The sequence below is a fragment of the Phyllobates terribilis genome, unplaced genomic scaffold (assembly GCF_046119375.1).
Source record: "Phyllobates terribilis strain yellow unplaced genomic scaffold, ASM4611937v1 Scaffold_2__4_contigs__length_985480577, whole genome shotgun sequence".
Lineage (NCBI taxonomy): Eukaryota > Metazoa > Chordata > Amphibia > Anura > Dendrobatidae > Phyllobates > Phyllobates terribilis.
Window position 1 is genome coordinate 94,926,837 of NW_027362762.1, and position 25,212 is coordinate 94,952,048.

Here is a 25,212-nt window from a genome sequence, read left to right on the forward strand (position 1 = left end):
GGGGTAGTATTGTGGTATGGCACAGGGGACAGGGGTGGTATTGTGGTATGGCACAGGGGTGGTGTTGTGGTATGGCACAGGGGTGGTATTGTGGTATGGCACAGGGGTGGTATTGTGGTATGGCACAGGGGTGGTATTGTGGTATGGCACAGGGGTGGTGTTGTGGTATGGCACAGGGGTGGTATTGTGGTATGGCACAGGGGACAGAGGTGATATTGTGGTGTGGCACAGGGGTGGTATTGTGTTATGGCACAGGGGACAGGGGTGGTATTGTGGTATGGCACAGGGGACAGGGGTGGTATTGTGGTATGGTACAGGGGGCAGGGGTGGTATTGTGGTATGGCACAGCGGACAGGGGTGGTATTGTGGTATGGCACAGCGGACAGGGGTGGTTTTGTGGTATGGCACAGGGGTGGTATTGTGGTATGGTACAGGGGACAGGGGTGGTATGGCACAGGGGACAGGGGTGGTATTGTGTTATGGCACAGGGGACAGGGGTGGTATTGTGGTATGGTACAGGGGACAGGGGTGGTATGGCACAGGGGACAGGGGTGGTATGGCACAGGGGACAGGGGTGGTATTGTTTTATGGCACAGGGGACAGGGGTGGTATTGTGGTATGGCACAGGGGTGGTATTGTGTTATGGCACAGGGGACAGAGGTGGTATTGTGGTATGGCACAGGGGACAGGGGTGGTATTGTGGTATGGCACAGGGGTGGTATTGTGTTATGGCACAGGGGTGGTATTGTGGTTTGGCACAGGGGTGGTATTGTGGTTTGGCACAGGGGTGGCATTGTGGTATGGCACAGGGGACAGGGGTGATATTGTGGTATGGCACAGGGGACAGGGGTGGTATGGCACAGGGGACAGAGGTGGTATTGTGGTATGGCACAGGGGTGATATTGTGGTATGGCACAGGGGACAGGGGTGGTATTGTGGTATGGCACAGGGGTGGTATTGTGGTATGGCACAGGGGACAGGGGTGGTATGGCACAGGGGACAGGGGTGATATTGTGGTATGGCACAGGGGACAGAGGTGGTATTGTGGTATGGCACAGGGGACAGGGGTGGTATTGTGGTATGGCACAGGGGTGGTGTTGTGGTATGGCACAGGGGTGGTATTGTGGTATGGCACAGGGGTGGTATTGTGGTATGGCACAGGGGTGGTGTTGTGGTATGGCACAGGGGTGGTGTTGTGGTATGGCACAGGGGTGGTGTTGTGGTATGGCACAGGGGTGGTATTGTGGTATGGCACAGGGGACAGAGGTGATATTGTGGTGTGGCACAGGGGTGGTATTGTGTTATGGCACAGGGGACAGGGGTGGTATTGTGGTATGGCACAGGGGACAGGGGTGGTATTGTGGTATGGTACAGGGGGCAGGGGTGGTATTGTGGTATGGCACAGCGGACAGGGGTGGTATTGTGGTATGGCACAGCGGACAGGGGTGGTTTTGTGGTATGGCACAGGGGTGGTATTGTGGTATGGTACAGGGGACAGGGGTGGTATGGCACAGGGGACAGGGGTGGTATTGTGTTATGGCACAGGGGACAGGGGTGGTATTGTGGTATGGTACAGGGGACAGGGGTGGTATGGCACAGGGGACAGGGGTGGTATGGCACAGGGGACAGGGGTGGTATTGTTTTATGGCACAGGGGACAGGGGTGGTATTGTGGTATGGCACAGGGGTGGTATTGTGTTATGGCACAGGGGACAGAGGTGGTATTGTGGTATGGCACAGGGGACAGGGGTGGTATTGTGGTATGGCACAGGGGTGGTATTGTGTTATGGCACAGGGGTGGTATTGTGGTATGGCACAGGGGTGGCATTGTGGTATGGCACAGGGGACAGGGGTGATATTGTGGTATGGCACAGGGGACAGGGGTGGTATGGCACAGGGGACAGAGGTGGTATTGTGGTATGGCACAGGGGTGATATTGTGGTATGGCACAGGGGACAGGGGTGGTATTGTGGTATGGCACAGGGGTGGTATTGTGGTATGGCACAGGGGACAGGGGTGGTATGGCACAGGGGACAGGGGTGATATTGTGGTATGGCACAGGGGACAGGGGTGGTATTGTGGTATGGCACAGGGTACAGGGATGGTATTGTGGTATGGCACAGGGTACAGGCATGGTATTGTGGTATGGCACAGGGTACAGGGATGGTATTGTGGTATGGCACAGGGGTGGTATTGTGGTATGGCACAGGGTGGTATTGTGGTATGGCACAGGGGACAGGGGTGGTATTGTGGTATGGCACAGGGATGGTATTGTGGTATGGCACAGGGATGGTATTGTGGTATGGCACAGCGGACAGGGGTGGTTTTGTGGTATGGCAGAGGGGACAGAGGTGGTATTGTGGTATGGCACAGGGGTGGTATTGTGGTATGGCACAGGGGACAGGGGTGATATTGTGGTATGGCACAGGGGGCAGAGGTGGTATTTTGGTATGGAACAGGGGGACAGGGGTGGTATTGTGGTATGGCACAGGGGACAGAGGTGGTATTTTGGTATGGAACAGGGGACAGGGGTGGTATTGTGGTATGGCACAGGGGACAGAGGTGGTATTTTGGTATGGGACAGGGGTGGTATTGTGGTATGGCACAGGGGACAGAGGTGGTATTTTGGTATGGAACAGGGGGACAGGGGTGGTATTGTGGTATGGCACAGGGGACAGGGGTGGAATTGTGGTATGGAACAGGGGGACAGGGGTGGTATTGTGGTATGGCACAGGGATGGTATTGTGGTATGACACAGGGGTGGTATTGTGGTATGGCACAGGGGACAGGGGTGGTATTGTGGTATGGCACAGGGGACAGGGGTGGTATTGTGGTATGGCACAGGGATGGTATTGTGGTATGACACAGGGGTGGTATTGTGGTATGGCACAGGGGACAGGGGTGGTATTGTGGTATGGCACAGGGGACAGGGGTGGTATTGTGGTATGGCACAGCGGACAGAGGTGGTATTTTGGTATGGAACAGGGGTGGTATTGTAGTATGGCACAGGGGACAGAGGTGGTATTTTGGTATGGAACAGGGGACAGGGGTGGTATTGTGGTATGGCACAGGGGACAGGGGTGGAATTGTGGTATGGAACAGGGAGACCGGGGTGGAATTGTGGTATGGAACAGGGAGACAGGGGTGGTATTGTGGTATGGCACAGGGGTGGTATTGTGGTATGGCACAGGGATGGTATTGTGGTATGGCACAGGGGTGGTATTGTGGTATGGCACAGGGGACAGGAGTGGTATTGTGGTATGGCACAGCGGACAGGGGTGGTTTTGTGGTATGGCACAGGGGTGGTATTGTGGTATGGCACAGGGGACAGGGGTGATATTGTGGTATGGCACAGGGGACAGAGGTGGTATTTTGGTATGGAACAGGGGGACAGGGGTGGTATTGTGGTGTGGCACAGGGGTGGTATTGTGATATGGCACAGGGGACAGAGATGGTATTTTGGTATGGAACAGGGGGACAGGGGTGGTATTGTGGTAGGGGACAGAGGTGGTATTTTGGTATGGAACAGGGGACAGGGGTGGTATAGTGGTATGGCACAGGGGACAGGGGTGGAATTGTGGTGGGGGACAGGGGTGGTATTGTGGTATGGCACAGGGGACAGGGGTGGTATTGTGGTATGGCACAGGGGACAGGGGTGGTATTGTGGTATGGCACAGGGGGCAGGGGTGGTATTGTGGTATGGCACAGGGGACAGGGGTGGTATTGTGGTATGGCACAGGGGACAGGGGTGGTATTGTGGTATGGCACAGGGGACAGGGGTGGTATTGTGGTATGGCACAGGGGTGGTATTGTGGTGTGGCACAGGGGACAGGGGTGGTATGGCACAGGGGACAGGGGTGGTATGGCACAGGGGACAGGGGTGGTATGGCACAGGGGACAGGGGTGGTATGGCACAGGGGACAGGGGTGGTATTGTGGTATGGCACAGGGGATATGGGTGATATTGTGGTATGGCACAGGGGACAGGGGTGATATTGTGGTGTGGCACAGGGGTGGTATTGTGGTATGGCACAGGGGTGGTATTGAGGTATGGCACAAGGGAAAGGGGTGGTATTGTGGTATGGCACAGAGGACAGGGGTGGTATTGTGGTATGGCACAGTGGTGGTATTGTGTTATGGCACAGGGGACAGAGGTGGTATTGTGGTATGGCACAGGGGTGGTATTGTGTTATGGCACAGGGTACAGGGATGGTATTGTGGTATGGCACAGGGGTGGTATTGTGTTATGGCACAGGGGACAGGGGTGATATTGTGGTATGGCACAGGGGACAGGGGTGGTATGGCACAGGGGACAGAGGTGGTATTGTGGTATGGCACAGGGGTGATATTGTGGTATGGCACAGGGGACAGGGGTGGTATTGTGGTATGGCACAGGGGACAGGGGTGATATTGTGGTATGGCACAGGGGACAGGGGTGGTATTGTGGTATGGCACAGGGTACAGGGATGGTATTGTGGTATGGCACAGGGTACAGGGATGGTATTGTGGTATGGCACAGGGTACAGGGATGGTATTGTCGTATGGCACAGGGGTGGTACTGTGGTATGGCACAGGGTGGTATTGTGGTATGGCACAGGGGACAGGGGTGGTATTGTGGTATGGCACAGGAATGGTATTGTGGTATGGCACAGAGATGGTATTGTGGTATGGCACAGCGGACAGGGGTGGTTTTGTGGTATGGCAGAGGGGACAGAGGTGGTATTGTGGTATGGCACAGGGGTGGTATTGTGGTATGGCACAGGGGACAGGGGTGATATTGTGGTATGGCACAGGGGGCAGAGGTGGTATTTTGGTATGGAACAGGGGGACAGGGGTGGTATTGTGGTATGGCACAGGGGACAGAGGTGGTATTTTGGTATGGAACAGGGGGACAGGGGTGATATTGTGGTATGGCACAGGGGACAGAGGTGGTATTTTGGTATGGAACAGGGGGACAGGGGTGATATTGTGGTATGGCACAGGGGACAGAGGTGGTATTTTGGTATGGAACAGGGGGACAGGGGTGATATTGTGGTATGGCACAGGGGACAGAGGTGGTATTTTGGTATGGAACAGGGGACAGGGGTGGTATTGTGGTATGGCACAGGGGACAGAGGTGGTATTTTGGTATGGGACAGGGGTGGTATTGTGGTATGGCACAGGGGACAGGGGTGGAATTGTGGTATGGAACAGGGGGACAGGGGTGGTATTGTGGTATAGCACAGGGGACAGGGGTGGTATTGTGGTATGGCACAGGGATGGTATTGTGGTATAACACAGGGGTGGTATTGTGGTATGGCACAGGGGACAGGGGTGGTATTGTGGTATGGCACAGGGAGACCGGAGTGGAATTGTGGTATGGAACAGGGAGACCGGGGTGGAATTGTGGTATGGAACAGGGAGACAGGGGTGGTATTGTGGTATAGCACAGGGGACAGGGGTGGTATTGTGGTATGGCACAGGGATGGTATTGTGGTATGGCACAGGGGTGGTATTGTGGTATGGCACAGGGGACAGGGGTGGTATTGTGGTATGGCACAGCGGACAGGGGTGGTTTTGTGGTATGGCACAGGGGTGGTATTGTGGTATGGCAGAGGGGACAGTGGTGGTATTGTGGTATGGCACAGGGGTGGTATTGTGGTATGGCACAGGGGACAGGGGTGATATTGTGGTATGGCATAGGGGACAGGGGTGATATTTTGGTATGGAACAGGGGGACAGGGGTGGTATTGTGGTGTGACACAGGGGTGGTATTGTGATATGGCACAGGGGACAGAGGTGGTATTTTGGTATGGAACAGGGGGACAGGGGTGGTATTGTGGTAGGGGACAGAGGTGGTATTTTGGTATGGAACAGGGGACAGGCGTGGTATTGTGGTATGGCACAGGGGACAGGGGTGGAATTGTGGTGGGGGACAGGGGTGGTATTGTGGTATGGCACAGGGGGCAGGGGTGGTATGGCACAGGGGACAGGGGTGGTATTGTGGTATGGCACAGGGGATATGGGTGATATTGTGGTATGGCACAGGGGACAGGGGTGATATTGTGGTGTGGCACAGGGGTGGTATTGTGGTATGGCACAGGGGTGGTATTGAGGTACGGCACAAGGGAAAGGGGTGGTATTGTGGTATGGCACAGAGGACAGGGGTGGTATTGTGGTATGGCACAGGGGTGGTATTGTGTTATGGCACAGGGGACAGAGGTGGTATTGTGGTATGGCACAGGGGTGGTATTGTGTTATGGCACAGGGTACAGGGATGGTATTGTGGTATGGCACAGGGGTGGTATTGTGTTATGGCACAGGGGACAGGGGTGATATTGTGGTATGGCACAGGGGACAGGGGTGGTATGGCACAGGGGACAGAGGTGGTATTGTGGTATGGCACAGGGGTGATATTGTGGTATGGCACAGGGGACAGGGGTGGTATTGTGGTATGGCACAGGGGACAGGGGTGATATTGTGGTATGGCACAGGGGACAGGGGTGGTATTGTGGTATGGCACAGGGTACAGGGATGGTATTGTGGTATGGCACAGGGTACAGGGATGGTATTGTGGTATGGCACAGGGTACAGGGATGGTATTGTGGTATGGCACAGGGTACAGGGATGGTATTGTGGTATGGCACAGGGGTGGTATTGTGGTATGGCACAGGGTGGTATTGTGGTATGGCACAGGGGACAGGGGTGGTATTGTGGTATGGCACAGGAATGGTATTGTGGTATGGCACAGGGATGGTATTGTGGTATGGCACAGCGGACAGGGGTGGTTTTGTGGTATGACAGAGGGGACAGAGGTGGTATTGTGGTATGGCACAGGGGTGGTATTGTGGTATGGCACAGGGGACAGGGGTGATATTGTGGTATGGCACAGGGGGCAGAGGTGGTATTTTGGTATGGAACAGGGGGACAGGGGTGGTATTGTGGTATGGCACAGGGGACAGAGGTGGTATTTTGGTATGGAACAGGGGGACAGGGGTGATATTGTGGTATGGCACAGGGGACAGAGGTGGTATTTTGGTATGGAACAGGGGGACAGGGGTGATATTGTGGTATGGCACAGGGGACAGAGGTGGTATTTTGGTATGGAACAGGGGACAGGGGTGGTATTGTGGTATGGAACAGGGAGACCGGGGTGGAATTGTGGTATGGAACAGGGAGACAGGGGTGGTATTGTGGTATAGCACAGGGGACAGGGGTGGTATTGTGGTATGGCACAGGGATGGTATTGTGGTATGGCACAGGGGTGGTATTGTGGTATGGCACAGGGGACAGGGGTGGTATTGTGGTATGGCACAGCGGACAGGGGTGGTTTTGTGGTATGGCACAGGGGTGGTATTGTGGTATGGCAGAGGGGACAGTGGTGGTATTGTGGTATGGCACAGGGGTGGTATTGTGGTATGGCACAGGGGACAGGGGTGATATTTTGGTATGGAACAGGGGGACAGGGGTGGTATTGTGGTGTGGCACAGGGGTGGTATTGTGATATGGCACAGGGGACAGAGGTGGTATTTTGGTATGGAACAGGGGGACAGGGGTGGTATTGTGGTAGGGGACAGAGGTGGTATTTTGGTATGGAACAGGGGACAGGGGTGGTATTGTGGTATGGCACAGGGGACAGGGGTGGAATTGTGGTGGGGGACAGGGGTGGTATTGTGGTATGGCACAGGGGGCAGGGGTGGTATTGTGGTATGGCACAGGGGGCAGGGGTGGTATTGTGGTATGGCACAGGGGGCAGGGGTGGTATGGCACAGGGGGCAGGGGTGGTATTGTGGTATGGCACAGGGGGCAGGGGTGGTATTGTGGTATGGCACAGGGGGCAGGGGTGGTATTGTGGTATGGCACAGGGGGCAGGGGTGGTATTGTGGTATGGCACAGGGGACAGGGGTGGTATTGTGGTATGGCACAGGGGACAGGGGTGGTGTTGTGGTATGGCACAGGGGACAGGGGTGTTGTTGTGGTAGGGCACAGGGGTGGTATTGTGGTATGGCACAGGGGACAGGGGTGGTATTGTGGTATGGCACAGGGGACAGGGGTGGTATTGTGGTATGGCACAGGGGACAGGGGTGGTATTGTGGTATGGCACAGGGGTGGTATTGTGGTATGGCACAGGGGACAGGGGTGGTGTTGTGGTATGGCACAGGGGACAGGGGTGTTGTTGTGGTAGGGCACAGGGGTGGTATTGTGGTATGGCACAGGGGACAGGGGTGGTATTGTGGTATGGCACAGGGGTGGTATTGTGGTATGGCACAGGGGACAGGGGTGGTATTGTGGTAGGGCACAGGGGACAGGGGTGGTATTGTGGTATGGCACAGGGGTGGTGTTGTGGTATGGCACAGGGGACAGAGGTGATATTGTGGTGTGGCACAGGGGTGGTATTGTGTTATGGCACAGGGGACAGGGGTGGTATTGTGGTATGGTACAGGGGACAGGGGTGGTATTGTGGTATGGCACAGGGGTGGTCTTGTGGTATGGCACAGGGGACAGGGGTGGTATTGTGTTATGGCACAGGGGACAGGGGTGGTATTGTGGTATGGCACAGGGGCAGGGGTGGTATTGTGGTATGGCACAGCGGACAGGGGTGGTTTTGTGGTATGGCACAGGGGTGGTATTGTGGTATGGTACAGGGGACAGGGGTGGTATGGCACAGGGGACAGGGGTGGTATTGTGTTATGGCACAGGGGACAGGGGTGGTATTGTGGTATGGTACAGGGGTGGTATGGCACAGGGGACAGGGGTGGTATTGTTTTATGGCACAGGGGACAGGGGTGGTATTGTGGTATGGCACAGGGGTGGTATTGTACATAGCAATCAGAAGAGAAAAGAGGATATGCTTACTACGGTGATCACCCAAATAATCAACAATAAATAGATTACCATAAATATACATCAATTTATTCAAAACATGTAGATTCTGACACACATATACAGAACAAAATACCGACCAATAATTAAAACACCATAAAAAATAGTGGACAGAAGCCACTATTGAGGGAACTAGCTATAACAAAAAACCTTCCTATATATAAATAGAATATAGTAGATAGTATTGCACATAAGTAGATAAAGAATAGAATAAAGGTTACACAGGCTGAAACGGGGTATCTGTGGTGGTCAATGTTCCCCAAACTCTATATTGCATATAACAAAATAGGAAATTCCATGAGGCATACAAAATGCAGAAATGGTTAGAAAGATGTGTATATATAGCCTCAGAAAGCTATCGGTGGTTAGAGACAAAAATTATTAACATACATGGGACACCCAAACAATAACAGTAAATATGAAAAGATGTTTAGAAATGCCCATGCCCCACTCTAGACCCCACAAATGCAAGCATGTAAATGGACAACATCAAAAGCTAAATCTGCCTCAAAAGCTTATAAGGTAACCAAGTCTGCATGGAGACCTAGAGTAGGTAGGTGCTACAAAAAAATACAACCTGTGCATGGGAAGATGTAGCTGGAGCCCCCATGCCCAAAAGCTAGTAGGGTAACCAAGTCTGCATGGAAACCTAAAATAGGTAGGTGCTGCAAGAATACAGCCTGTGCAAAGGAAGGTATAGCTGAAGCCCCCGTGCCCAACGCGTGTCGCCACTCAAGGTGGCTTCATCAGGGGCATATGCCCAGACTTGGTTACCCTACTAGCTTTTGGGCATGGGGGCTCCAGCTACATCTTCCCATGCACAGGTTGTATTTTTTTGTAGCACCTACCTACTCTAGGTCTCCATGCAGACTTGGTTACCTTATAAGCTTTTGAGGCAGATTTAGCTTTTGATGTTGTCCATTTACATGCTTGCATTTGTGGGGTCTAGAGTGGGGCATGGGCATTTCTAAACATCTTTTCATATTTACTGTTATTGTTTGGGTGTCCCATGTATGTTAATAATTTTTGTCTCTAACCACCGATAGCTTTCTGAGGCTATATATACACATCTTTCTAACCATTTCTGCATTTTGTATGCCTCATGGAATTTCCTATTTTGTTATATGCAATATAGAGTTTGGGGAACATTGACCACCACAGATACCCCGTTTCAGCCTGTGTAACCTTTATTCTATTCTTTATCTACTTATGTGCAATACTATCTACTATATTCTATTTATATATAGGAAGGTTTTTTGTTATAGCTAGTTCCCTCAATAGTGGCTTCTGTCCACTATTTTTTATGGTGTTTTAATTATTGGTCGGTATTTTGTTCTGTATATGTGTGTCAGAATCTACATGTTTTGAATAAATTGATGTATATTTATGGTAATCTATTTATTGTTGATTATTTGGGTGATCACCGTAGTAAGCATATCCTCTTTTCTCTTCTGATTGCTATGTACATTATGCTTTGATATGCTAGGGGTAGATCCCGAATATTGGATGGTGCCCTCCTAATTAGTAGTGTTTACAGGGGTGGTATTGTGTTATGGCACAGGGGACAGAGGTGGTATTGTGGTATGGCACAGGGGACAGGGGTGGTATTGTGGTATGGCACAGGGGTGGTATTGTGTTATGGCACAGGGTACAGGGATGGTATTGTGGTATGGCACAGGGGACAGGGGTGGTATGGCACAGGGGACAGAGGTGGTATTGTGGTATGGCACAGGGGTGGTATTGTGTTATGGCACAGGGGACAGGGGTGATATTGTGGTATGGCACAGGGGACAGGGGTGGTATGGCACAGGGGACAGAGGTGGTATTGTGGTATGGCACAGGGGTGATATTGTGGTATGGCACAGGGGACAGGGGTGGTATTGTGGTATGGCACAGGGGACGGGTGGTATTGTGGTATGGCACAGGGGTGGTGTTGTGGTATGGCACAGGGGACAGAGGTGATATTGTGTTATGGCACAGGGTACAGGGATGGTATTGTGGTATGGCACAGGGTACAGGGATGGTATTGTGGTATGGCACAGGGGTGGTATTGTGGTATGGCACAGGGTGGTATTGTGGTATGGCACAGGGTGGTATTGTGGTATGGCACAGGGGACAGGGGTGGTATTGTGGTATGGCACAGGGATGGTATTGTGGTATGGCACAGGGGTGGTATTGTGGTATGGCACAGCGGACGGGTGGTTTTGTGGTATGGCAGAGGGGACAGTGGTGGTATTGTGGTATGGCACAGGGGACAGTGGTGGTATTGTGGTATGGCACAGGGGGCAGAGGTGGTATTTTGGTATGGAACAGGGGGACAGGGGTGGTATTGTGGTATGGCACAGGGGACAGAGGTGGTATTTTGGTATGGGACAGGGGACAGAGGTGGAATTGTGGTATGGGAAAGGGGTGGTATTGTGGTATGGCACAGGGGACAGGGGTGGTGTTGTGGTATAGCACAGGGGACAGGGGTGGTATTGTGGTATGGCACAGGGGACAGAGGTGGAATTGTGGTATGGGAAAGGGGTGGTATTGTGGTATGGCACAGGGGACAGGGGTGGTGTTGTGGTATAGCACAGGGGACAGGGGTGGTATTGTGGTATGGGACAGGGGTGGTATTGTGGTATAGCACAGGGGACAGGGGTGGTATTGTGGTATGGCACAGGGATGGTATTGTGGTATGACACAGGGGTGGTATTGTGGTATGGCACAGGGGACAGGGGTGGTATTGTGGTATGGCACAGGGGACAGGGGTGGAATTGTGGTATGGGACAGGGGTGGTATTGTGGTATAGCACAGGGGACAGGGGTGGTATTGTGGTATGGCACAGGGATGGTATTGTGGTATGGCACAGGGATGGTATTGTGGTATGGCACAGGGGACAGGGGTGGTATTGTGGTATGGCACAGGGGACAGGGGTGGTATGGCACAGGGGACAGGGGTGGTATTGTGGTATGGCACAGGGGACAGGGGTGGTATTGTGGTATGGCACAGGGGCAGGGGTGGTATTGTGGTATGGCACAGGGGCAGGGGCAGGGGTGGTATTGTGGTATGGCACAGGGGGCAGGGGTGGTATTGTGGTAGGGCACAGGGGGCAGGGGTGGTATTGTGGTAGGGCACAGGGGGCAGCGGTGGTATTGTGGTATGGCACAGGGGCAGGGGTGGTATTGTGGTATGGCACAGGGGACAGGGGTGGTATTGTGGTATGGCACAGGGGGCAGGGGTGGTATTGTGGTATGGCACAGGGGACAGGGATGGTATTGTGGTATGGCACAGGGGTGGTATTGTGGTATGGCACAGGGGGCAGGGGTGGTATTGTGGTATGGCACAAGGGACAGGGGTGGTATTGTGGTATGGCACAGGGGTGGTATTGTGGTATGGCACAGGGGACAGGGGTGGTGTTGTGGTATGGCACAGGGGACAGGGGTGGTGTTGTGGTATGGCACAGGGGGCAGGGGTGGTATTGTGGTATGGCACAGGGGGCAGGGGTGGTATTGTGGTATGGCACAGGGGTGGTATTGTGGTATGGCACAGGGGGCAGGGGTGGTATTGTGGTATGGCACAGGGGGCAGGGGTGGTATTGTGGTATGGCACAGGGGGCAGGGGTGGTATTGTGGTATGGCACAGGGGTGGTATTGTGGTATGGCACAGGGGGCAGGGGTGGTATTGTGGTATGGCACAAGGGACAGGGGTGGTATGGCACAAGGGACAGGGGTGGTATTGTGGTATGGCACAGGGGTGGTATTGTGGTATGGCACAGGGGACAGGGGTGGTGTTGTGGTATGGCACAGGGGACAGGGGTGGTGTTGTGGTATGGCACAGGGGTGGTATTGTGGTATGGCACAGGGGACAGGGGTGGTATTGTGGTATGGCACAGGGGACAGGGGTGGTATTGTGGTATGGCACAGGGGTGGTATTGTGGTATGGCACAGGGGACAGGGGTGGTATTGTGGTATGGCACAGGGGACAGGGGTGGTATTGTGGTATGGCACAGGGGACAGGGGTGGTATTGTGGTATGGCACAGGGGTAGTATTGTGGTATGGCACAGGGGACAGAGGTGATATTGTGGTGTGGCACAGGGGTGGTATTGTGTTATGGCACAGGGGACAGGGGTGGTATTGTGGTATGGTACAGGGGACAGGGGTGGTGTTGTGGTATGGCACAGGGGACAGAGGTGATATTGTGGTGTGGCACAGGGGTGGTATTGTGTTATGGCACAGGGGACAGGGGTGGTATTGTGGTATGGTACAGGGGACAGGGGTGGTATTGTGGTATGGCACAGGGGACAGGGGTGGTATTGTGGTATGGTACAGGGGGCAGGGGTGGTATTGTGGTATGGCACAGCGGACAGGGGTGGTATTGTGGTATGGCACAACAGACAGGGGTGGTTTTGTGGTATGGCACAGGGGTGGTATTGTGGTATGGTACAGGGGACAGGGGTGGTATGGCACAGGGGACAGGGGTGGTATTGTGTTATGGCACAGGGGACAGGGGTGGTATTGTGGTATGGTACAGGGGACAGGGGTGGTATGGCACAGGGGACAGGGGTGGTATGGCACAGGGGACAGGGGTGGTATTGTGGTATGGCACAGGGGACAGGGATGGTATTGTGGTATGGCACAGGGGTGGTATTGTGGTATGGCACAGGGGTGGTATTGTGGTATGGCACAGGGGACAGGGATGGTATTGTGGTATGGCACAGGGGTGGTATTGTGGTATGGCACAGCGGACAGGGGTGGTTTTGTGGTATGGCACAGGGGTGGTATTGTGGTATGGCAGAGGGGACAGTGGTGGCATTGTGGTATGGCACAGGGGTGATATTGTGGTATGGCACAGGGGACAGAGGTGGTATTTTGGTATGGAACAGGGGGACAGGGGTGGTATTGTGGTGTGGCACAGGGGTGGTATTGTGATATGGCACAGGGGACAGAGGTGGTATTTTGGTATGGAACAGGGGGACAGGGGTGGTATTGTGGTAGGGGACAGAGGTGGTATTTTGGTATGGAACAGGGGACAGGGGTGGTATTGTGGTATGGCACAGGGGACAGGGGTGGAATTGTGGTGGGGGACAGGGGTGGTATTGTGGTATGGCACAGGGGACAGGGGTGGTATTGTGGTATGGCACAGGGGACAGGGGTGGTATTGTGGTATGGCACAGGGGTGATATTGTGGTATGGCACAGGGGACAGGGGTTGTATTGTGGCATGGCACAGGGGTGGTATTGTGGTATGGCACAGGGGACAGGGGTGGTATTGTGGTATGGCACAGGGGACAGGGGTGGTATTGTGGTATGGCACAGGGGGCAGGGGTGGTATTGTGGTATGGCACAGGGGACAGGGGTGGTATTGTGGTATGGCACAGGGGACAGGGGTGGTATGGCACAGGGGTGGTATTGTGGTGTGGCACAGGGGACAGGGGTGGTATGGCACAGGGGTGGTATGGCACAGGGGACAGGGGTGGTATTGTGGTATGGCACAGGGGACAGGGGTGATATTGTGGTATGGCACAGGGGACAGGGGTGATATTGTGGTGTGGCACAGGGGTGGTATTGTGGTATGGCACAGGGGTGGTATTGAGGTATGGCACAAGGGAAAGGGGTGGTATTGTGGTATGGCACAGAGGACAGGGGTGGTATTGTGGTATGGCACAGGGGTGGTATTGTGTTATGGCACAGGGGACAGAGGTGGTATTGTGGTATGGCACAGGGGTGGTATTGTGTTATGGCACAGGGTACAGGGATGGTATTGTGGTATGGCACAGGGGTGGTATTGTGTTATGGCACAGGGGACAGGGGTGATATTGTGGTATGGCACAGGGGACAGGGGTGGTATGGCACAGGGGACAGAGGTGGTATTGTGGTATGGCACAGGGGTGATATTGTGGTATGGCACAGGGGACAGGGGTGGTATTGTGGTATGGCACAGGGGACAGGGGTGATATTGTGGTATGGCACAGGGGACAGGGGTGGTATTGTGGTATGGCACAGGGTACAGGGATGGTATTGTGGTATGGCACACGGTACAGGGATGGTATTGTGGTATGGCACACGGTACAGGGATGGTATTGTGGTATGGCACAGGGGTGGTATTGTGGTATGGCACAGGGTGGTATTGTGGTATGGCACAGGGGACAGGGGTGGTATTGTGGTATGGCACAGGAATGGTATTGTGGTATGGCACAGGGATGGTATTGTGGTATGGCACAGCGGACAGGGGTGGTTTTGTGGTATGGCAGAGGGGACAGAGGTGGTATTGTGGTATGGCACAGGGGTGGTATTGTGGTATGGCACAGGGGTGGTATTGTGGTATGGCACAGGGGACAGGGGTGATATTGTGGTATGGCACAGGGGGCAGAGGTGGTATTTTGGTATGGAACAGGGGGACAGGGGTGATATTGTGGTATGGCACAGGGGACAGAGGTGGTATTTTGGTATGGAACAGGGGGACAGGGGTGATATTGTGGTATGGCACAGGGGACAGAGGTGGTATTTTGGTATGGAACAGGGGACAGGGGTGGTATTGTGGTATGGCACAGGGGACAGAGGTGGTATTTTGGTATGGGACAGGGGTGGTATTGTGGTATGGCACAGGGGACAGAGGTGGTATTTGGTATGGAACAGGGGGACAGGGGTGGTATTGTGGTATGGCACAGGGGACAGGGGTGGAATTGTGGTATGGCACAGGGGACAGGGGTGGTATTGTGGTATGGGACAGGGGTGGTATTGTGGTATAGCACAGGGGACAGGGGTGGTATTGTGGTATGGCACAGGGATGGTATTGTGGTATGACACAGGGGTGGTATTGTGGTATGGCACAGGGGACAGGGGTGGTATTGTGGTATGGCACAGGGGACAGGGGTGGAATTGTAGTATGGGACAGGGGTGGTATTGTGGTATAGCACAGGGGACAGGGGTGGTATTGTGGTATGGCACAGGGGACAGGGGTGATATTGTGGTATGGCACAGGGGACAGAGGTGGTATTTTGGTATGGAACAGGGGGACAGGGGTGGTATTGTGGTGTGGCACAGGGGTGGTATTGTGGTATGGCACAGGGGACAGAGGTGGTATTTTGGTATGGAACAGGGGGACAGGGGTGGTATTGTGGTAGGGGACAGAGGTGGTATTTTGGTATGGAACAGGGGACAGGGGTGGTATTGTGGTATGGCACAGGGGACAGGGGTGGAATTGTGGTGGGGGACAGGGGTGGTATTGTGGTATGGCACAGGGGACAGGGGTGGTATTGTGGTATGGCACAGGGGACAGGGGTGGTATTGTGGTATGGCACAGGGGTGATATTGTGGTATGGCACAGGGGTGATATTGTGGTATGGCACAGGGGACAGGGGTTGTATTGTGGCATGGCACAGGGGTGGTATTGTGGTATGGCACAGGGGTGGTATTGTGGTATGGCACAGGTGACAGGGGTGGTATTGTGGTATGGCACAGGGGACAAGGGTGGTATTGTGGTATGGCACAGGGGTGATATTGTGGTATGGCACAGGGGACAGGGGTGATATTGTGGTATGGCACAGGGGACAGGGGTGGTATGGCACAGGGGACAGAGGTGGTATTGTGGTATGGCACAGGGGACAGGGGTGGTATTGTGGTATGGCACAGGGGACAGGGGTGGTATTGTGGTATGGCACAGGGGTGGTATTGTGGTATGGCACAGGGGTGGTATTGTGGTATGGCACAGGGGACAGGGGTGGTATTGTGGTATGGCACAGGGGACAAGGGTGGTATTGTGGTATGGCACAGGGGTGATATTGTGGTATGGCACAGGGGACAGGGGTGATATTGTGGTATGGCACAGGGGACAGGGGTGGTATGGCACAGGGGACAGAGGTGGTATTGTGGTGTGGCACAGGGGACAGGGGTGGTATTGTGATGTGGCACAGGGATGGTATTGTGGTATGGCACAGGGGACAGAGGTGGTATTGTGGTATGGCACAGGGGACAGGGGTGGAATTGTGGTATGGAACAGGGGGACAGGGATGGTATTGTGGTATGGCACAGGGGTGATATTGTGGTATGGCACAGGGGACAGGGGTGGAATTGTGGTATAGAACAGGGGTGGTATTGTGGTATGGAACAGGGGGACAGGGGTGGTATTGTGGTATGGCACAGGGGTGGTATTGTGGTATGGCACAGGGGTGGTATTGTGGTATGGCACAGGGGTGGTATTGTGGTATGGCACAGGGGACGTATTGTGCCAATAGCTTTTAAGGTTGAATGTAGACATAAGTCCATCAATTGCAACCTGATTGTTTAAGTTTAGACCAGTATGTTTATATGCAAAAGTAATTTTCCATTATATCCCTGAATTATTTCATGTGTGGAATGTTAGTTAAGTTATCGAGACACTAAACCAAGAGAAATGTCTTTCAAACAAAGGTTGAACTTGATGAACATAGGTGTTTTTTAAACGTATGTAACAATGTAAAACAGAAAGAGGAGTAGACTTATGTATATCTGGCATAAGCCACTACATCAACGGCAGAGATAACCAGGACACCCTAAAACCCTTCTTGGCAAGTCTTTCAGAATATTCGGCAATCAGTAGGTTTGCTTACCTTTCTCGTTCCATTCGATAGAGACTGTCATTTTTAATAGCTTCCATCAGTAAATTTGTATGAGGATCATCCTACAATAATGAAAATGAGAATATATATTAGGAAAAAATGAAATGATATCCTTAAATAAAAAATTAGTCTGGGATCCCATAATACAGGTGGCACCCAACTGCTGTTTCACCTGCAAGATCAACAATCTTTTAAGGGTTTGCAGCTGCAAGATGACCGCTGTGTGTGAATGTAGCCTTATAGGTCGAACCAAAGAGCCCATTGACTTTAAGGCTGGGTTTAGAGGATGAATTTGTTAGTGATACAGGTCGTAAATCCAAAAATTGCTCTATGCCAATACAATGCTCACATTGAAAGGTACGGTGACCATGACAAGAAAGTTAGCTTCCCGATCTGGCAGCCTGATGGATGAATCTGGGTTTGGCAGATGTCTGGAGAACACTGCCTACCACAATGTAAAGTGCCTACTGTAACATTTGGTGGAGGAGGTATAATGGTACGGGGTTGTTCTTCTGGGTTTGGTCCCTTAATTCCAGTAAAGGATAAGGTTAATGCTACATTTTTCACAATTCTCAATTCTAACTTTGCAGCAACAGTTTGGGGAGAGCCCTCTGCTGTTCCACCATAAGAAACATACTACTACTTACACCAGGTGAAATATATTTGTCTTCATCGTCGATTCCAAGAGGTGCGGATATTAACTTCTGAAAAGCTTTTTTCATTTTGTCTCGGTCTCCGACAGCAAAATAAGACAGGATCAGATTGAAACCTGCCTTCAGATTTGGAGACTCGCTCATGATGTGCTCAAAGGAGTTGATGGCGTCTGCGTACTGACCGGTCCGGACGAAAGTCACGCCGATATTCTGCATGATCTTAATCCTGTATAAACCAATGCAAAAGTCAATATTCACTAGCCATGTGATATTGCACACAGTGTATATTTATTGCACTCTTCAGTATAATATTTTGCATGAATTATAGAGTCAATGTACTTAGTGCAAAATAGCTTCAACCTATAGAAACACTAGTGATGTAATATAATATAATAAATAATAAGACAAAGACTGGCCTCATCTCCTTATGGGCACCCGGGATTTGATCAAGAGCCATGCGATAAAACTTAATTGCTTTGGAGTAGTTCTTCTGCTTCAGATAAATGTTTGCCATGTTCACTTTTAGGCGACCTAAAAGAAAAAAGATATTTTAAAATCAATATGTTATACTTTATGTTTAGTTTCATAAGTAACATTAAATTCACACTTCCAGCCAATCATGTGCAATAACTGAGCACACTTGATCTCTGCTCACGTTCCTCATGACTTCCATTTTTCTGTTGTATTTTACTATATTTTTACCGCCTGTTGGGAGAGGATTTCTCCTCTAATATCAGGCAATAACCATTTGGCTGCCGATGTTTCAAGCCTTCCTCTGGCTTAAGACATTAGGACTATTGGTTGAATTGATGGACTTGTATATATATTTTTTTTCAATCTTAAAGGGGTATTCCCATCTCCAAGATCCTATCCCAATATGTAGTAGACGTAGACATAATAATATATTATTATTATTATTATTAGCAAATACCTCCAATTAGAAATATAGTATAGTTCTTCTGATTCGCTATTTTGCTTACCCCATGTGCAGGGCATTGCAGTAGCTTAGGTATCCATGGTTACGACCACTAACAGCTAACTGTCACTATGAGTGGTTGCAAACATGCAATGCCCTGCTCATGGGGTAAGAGACATAGTGAATTAGAAGACTACATTTTGAGGTATTTGTGAATATTATTATTATTATTATTATTATTATTACACCTAGTACATATTGGGATAGGATCTTGGAGATGGGAACACCCCTTTAACAAGCCTGTACAGATCAATGCAGGAATAAAGAAAAAATGGTGGAGGTTCGATCACACTGTTCCCTGCCACTATAGCTGGTTATATATTCTATAAGTGATCTCAGATGGACGTTTCCTGAATGACTTGTCCTCGCGGTTAGACTGTAAAGTTGTCATTCTGAACCACAAGCACCAATAGGTCATATGTGGTCTAGTCTGGGGCTTCCAATGATGCAGATCTGTAATTGGGCATATAGCACCTAGTCGAAAAAAAAAAATCTACCTGAATGGGCCAGCATCTGACACAAGAGGTGCTGATCGGCAACAGAAAAAGGTCTAAATTGGTCCAAAAAGCTGTAGTGGATGCCGGTCTACACTGTACAGAGGGACATTAGGAATTGAGAGACCAACCAAAGAAGAGACTGAACCATTATTAGAATCACATCTCTTGGCTAGTTACACTTTTGGGAGAGGGTATAGTTCTAAGAACGCAAAAGATGTTCTTATAAAAATGGACCCGGTTGCGTGGACCGACCAGTTACAGTAAACAACGGCCAATCGGTAAACATATACTGAACAGCGGCCGTTTAATAGCCTGTTTACACTGGCAGACCGCAGTAAATGACGCGCACTGAATGATCAGTATAGGATTGCTCAGTGCACACAAGCTGCCATGGTTTTTGGCAGTGTGAATCCTGTTTACACGAGACGGTGTGCTGCCGAGGACAATGTTCTTTTGTGCTGCACAAAAGATCATTTCACCCGATAAACGAGCATTTTGCTTCAGCAGCCTGTTTACACTGAAAAATGATCATGAAAGAAGCGTTCTTGAGAGCAATCGTTCACGATAATCTTTCTGTAAATTCAATTTAAGTTTTTCCTTGTTGGGCTAAATTCACATGTTTAGTTTTATGCAGTTGTTTTAAGCCAAGAAATGATACAAAAGAGAAGAAAAAGATTTCCGTCCTTGTATTAAGCTCAAAAAAGTTGAATACGTGTAAACACTACATCATCTATACTGCCCAATATAACATCATAGCTGAACAAGGTTTCTTACCAATAAAAATAAGTGTCTGCAAAATCAAGGCATGTATCTGTAGGTAGAAATATATTAATTGTATAAGCAGAACGTCACCTCATCCTGTGACATGGAAATCACGTGCTCTTGGGGTTTGGACAGTAAATTAGACCCTCGAACGCAAAACAAGCCCTACCCTGTGTCCATCACATTCCTGTGGCTGAAACACCGAGCGATTCCAGGCCAAGCGCACACTACTAACTCTGTTTTTCTGGCTTGAAAACCCAATCTGAGACCTACATCCCCCTAATTTTTACAGTGTGAAATCAAGAAAAACATTTTATTTCAAACGTAGAGAGTTAGCAGAGCTGAAGAGCATCGCTCTACGTTGTCACACCGCTCAGTGTGCAGATAACATGGCAGATTTATCTACCGGTCTATGGATAATCACAAACAGAAAATAGGACATCATTAAAGAGGTTTTTTCAGGATGAGGTTTATATTGGCCGCTGGCTTGCCGAGGCAGAAAATAACAAACATGGTTATATTCACCCTTCCAATGTCCAGCGCTGCCTTCTCTGCTGCTCCAGTCTTTGCTCACAGGCTGCAACTGTGACTGCAGTGCACAAGACCGGTGCAGCCAATCACTAGGCTAAGCAGCTATATTGGCTGCAGGGGTCACATGTACTGTAGTCGTGAAGCCACCGCTGCAACCTGTCAACAAATAGTGGGGCAGCAGCAGACATTGCTGGCCCTGGGGGGAGTGAGCATGGCAGAGATTGTGATTTTCTACTTCTGTACCACTATAGGCTATTAAAAGTTAAAGTGATCCGGTTATCAGATTCATGCTGCTCAAACTATGGGCAGCATTAATCAGTCACTAAATGCACAACTGCAGCCATGTAAGCTTTAATCTGAAAACCACGGCATTTCAGAGCAAACCTACTATGAAAAGCCATCCGGAGACTTGGTGTCTCGGCTGACTAGTCCAAGGCTGGTCCTCAGTAGCTTCTCCATTCCCCGCTCCAGCAGACAAACAGGTTTCTCCCTATATTTATATGTAGTAAGAGACCTGTCAGTCAAAAGAATAAGGCAGAGGAGAAGTGGGTCGGGGACCAGCCTCAGACTAGTCTGTACAGACGCAGAGTACTATCCATCTGGGTTTTCAAAGTGTGTTTACTCTGAAATGCCGCAGTGATTGCAATCATGATTTCAGCAGCATTAATCTGATGAGAGGATCCCTTTTAAAATGCCAGATTACAAACTTATTTGGCTAAAAAAAAAGTTCTGCTACATCGCCTGCGTCTGAGCTAATTAAACATTGACAAATCCCCGGCCCAGATGGCATTCATCCACGGATACTGAGGGAGTTGAGCTCGGTAATTGACAGACCACTGTATCTCAAATCCTTAGACTCTCTTGTAACAGGGGTAGTGCCACAGGATTGGAGGATAGCCGATGCGGTAACGATATTTAAGAAAGGTAAGAAGGTGGATCCAGGTAACTACCGTCCAGTAAGTCCGACATCAGTAGTGTGCAAAGTTTTTGAGGGCATCATAAGAGATGACCTGCAGAGTTATATCACAGAGAATAATATAATAAATGATAACCAGCATGGATTCATGAAAAATAGGTCGTGTCTAACCAACATGTTGGGGTTCTATGAAGAGATAAGTGCAAATCTGGATGTTGGTAATGTGGATGATGTGATTTATCTGGACTTTACAAAGGCATTTGATACGGTACCACATAGCAGCCTTATACTGAAGCTACAGGAGCAAGAACTTGGGGGAACTATATGTAGATGGGTAAGGAATTGGCTAAATGACAGAAAACAAAGAGTCATTACATTCTCTAAATGGGATATAGTCAGCAGTGGGGGCCGCAGGGTTCTGTGCTAGGACCAATTCTTTTTAACCTTTTTATTAATGACCTTGGGGAAGGGATTGAGAGTAAAGTGTCAGTCTTTGCTGACGACACCAAACTATGTAGGTTATTAAAATCTGATCTTGACATTACGATATTGCAGAACGATCTGGATAAGATGACTGAATGGGCAAACACTTGGCAGATGAGGTTTAATGTAGATAAATGTAGAGTAATGCACCTAGGATGGAGTAATCCTATTGCTACATATACATTAAATTGGAGTATACTCAGGACTACAGAACAGGAGAAGGACTTGGGTTTTCTGGTTACAAGTAAGCTGAGCAGCAGTACTCAATGTCAAGCAGCAGCCGCAAAAGCAAACAAGATTTTAGGATGTATAAAAAGAGAAATAAAATTCCGCGATCCCAATGTATTGTCACCCCTTTATAAATCACTGGTGAGGCCACATCTGGAATATGGGATCCAGTTTTGGGCTCCACATTTTAAAAAGGATATTCAGAAGTTCGAGTCAGTTCAAAGGCGGCAACTAGATTATTACATGGGATGGAGGTCTCTCCTATGATGAGAGGTTGAAAAAGTTGAGTCTGTTTAGCTTAGAAAAATGACGCCTCAGAGGGGATCTCATTTACATGTGTAAATATGTGTGTGGTCAGTACAAAAGACTGGCAAATGACTTACCATATTTTTCGGACTATAAGACGCACTTTTTTCCTCCTAAATTTTGGAGGAAAGTGGGGGGTGCGTCTTATAGTCCGAATACTATCTACTTGTATATACTGTGGCTATGCGTGGTAGGAGGTGTGGGGGAGCGGCTGCGGGGGATCAGCGAGGCGCAGGAGGCAGCAGCCGCTTGCTGCAGCCTACACTGTGCCCGCTACAAAAGGAAATGAATATTCCCTGCTCCCCACGCCCATGGGCGTGGGGAGCAGGGAATATTCATTTTCCTTAATAGCCGGAACACTGTAGCCGCAACGCGGCTCCTGCTGCCGCTCTGCAGTCTGGGTGCCCGCTATTAAAGCTCATGAATATTCCCTACAACCCACTCCCATGGTAGTGCTGCGGCTACAGTGTGCGCGCTATTGAAGAAACTGAATGGTCACTGCTCCCCATGCACACAGTCCCAGCACAGCATCTCACATTGTGTGAGGGCGCACGGCAGGGACGCCATGCGCACCCTGCCATGAGCGGCTCACACAGTGAGAGTGTTGGCAGCTGAGCGGGACAGCGCTGGAGGAGAGAGGAGGTGAGTAGAATTGTTTATTTTTTTGTGCGGGCAGCATGATGAGTGATCAAGGGGTGCCATACATACCTGGATGGGGGATCAAGGGGTGCCATGCATAACAAGATGGGGGATCAAGGGGTGCCATGCATACCTGGATGGGGCTCAAGAAGTGCCATTCATACCAGGTTGGGGGATCAAGGGGAACATGTATACCTGGATGGGGGCTCAAGAGGTGCCATACATACCAGGATGGGGGATAAAGGGGTGTCATGAATACTAGGATAGGGATCAGGGGGTGCCATGCATACCAGTATGGTAGATCAAAGAAGTGCCATGAATACCAGGATGGGGGATCAAGGGGTGCCATGAATTCCAGGATGGGGATGAGGGCCGCGTATACCAGGATGGGATGGGGGCCACGTATACCAGGAAGGAGGGGCCATACATACCAGGATGGAGGATATTAACAGTATTGGGGGACATTACCCCAATACCAGTGTCAGCAGCAGACCCCCTCCCCCATAACAGGGCATCATGACCACATTTTTTGCTTAAATTTTTCTTCCTATTTTCCTCCTCTAAAAGCTGGGTGCGTCTTATAGTCCGAAAAATACGGTATTCCTTCCAAAGACCATACTAAGGACCAGGGGGCACTCATTAAGGGTGGAAGAAAGGTGATTCCGTCACCTAAAAAGGAAAGGTTTCTTTACAGTCAGAGCAGTCAGACTGTGGAATGCCGACCACAATATGTAGTAATGGCCGACACTATGGCTGTGTGCCCACGTAGCATTTTTCAAGCGTATATGCTGCGGAATTTCCGCAGCGTAAACGCTTGAAAAACGCATGGTAATCCGCACCCCATGGTCCCCAATGGGATTCCGCAACTTCTATGCACATGCTGCGGATTTTTCCGCAGCGTTTATGCCGCGTTCAAAAATCCGCAGCATGTCATTTAATTTTGCGTTTCCACAAGCGGAATTGCCTTAGTCCAATGCATAAAAAACGCAAGGCAATTCCGCATGTGGAAAACGCGTGATAAACGCGTGCGGAATTCCGCATGCGTTTTTCCGGGAGAGGACTTGCATTTATGCAGCAGAAATTTTCTGCTTCATAAATGCAACGTGGGCACATAGCCTATAACTGCTTTCAAAAAAGGGATGGACGATTTCCTCAATACACATAACATTGTGGTCTACAGTTAAATTAGACAAAATATTACACCTATAGTAGTACATTTAGTACGGTAATAGTAATTACATAACTAGTAATATAATTAGGTTTGATCCAGGGTTCTAGGACTGATCGCCTTTTCTCAGGGTCAAGAAGGAATTTTTCCCCGTGATGCAAATTGGCTGAATGTGTCCTAGGGTTTCTGCCTTCTTCTGGATCAACAGATTTAGGCACAGGGATTTTAGTAATACCATTATTAAAATCACAAGAGTAATACAAAATATAAAACTAATTAAAAAAAATTAAATTATAAACGGGTACATTTTTAATTGTAATAGTGCAGCAATAATAAAAATGGTAATAATAATAATAATAATAATACATTTGTGAGGCCAAGTCCCAGTAAGTTAGTGTAGGGAGTACAATTGGGGGAGAAAGTTTGAACTTGATGGACCTAGGTCTTTATCCAACCTACGTTACTATGTTACTATCTGTAAAACACAATTCAATAAGATGGACTTTACATGTACCAACTCAAGAAGTCATTTATGAGGGGGAGTGCTGGAGTCAGATGCTCCCGATTCATTAAATGGTTTTCCCACAAAGTTCATTTTAATCAATTGATCTT

General features: G+C 50.1%; 1 protein-coding gene across 2 annotated transcripts in view; it reads right to left on the minus strand.

Moving 5' to 3' along the window:
* The window catches only part of IFT88 (intraflagellar transport 88), a 95,347-nt gene that overhangs the window by 44,377 nt on the left and 25,758 nt on the right, over positions 1-25,212 (minus strand). For both annotated transcript variants that reach the window (XM_073662369.1, XM_073662374.1), the window contains exons 11-13: positions 18,511-18,625; positions 18,089-18,320; positions 17,433-17,503 (exon numbers count right to left, since the gene is read on the minus strand). In XM_073662369.1, the coding sequence (XP_073518470.1) occupies positions 17,433-17,503; positions 18,089-18,320; positions 18,511-18,625 (418 nt within the window). The remainder of the gene's footprint in view (positions 1-17,432; positions 17,504-18,088; positions 18,321-18,510; positions 18,626-25,212) is intronic.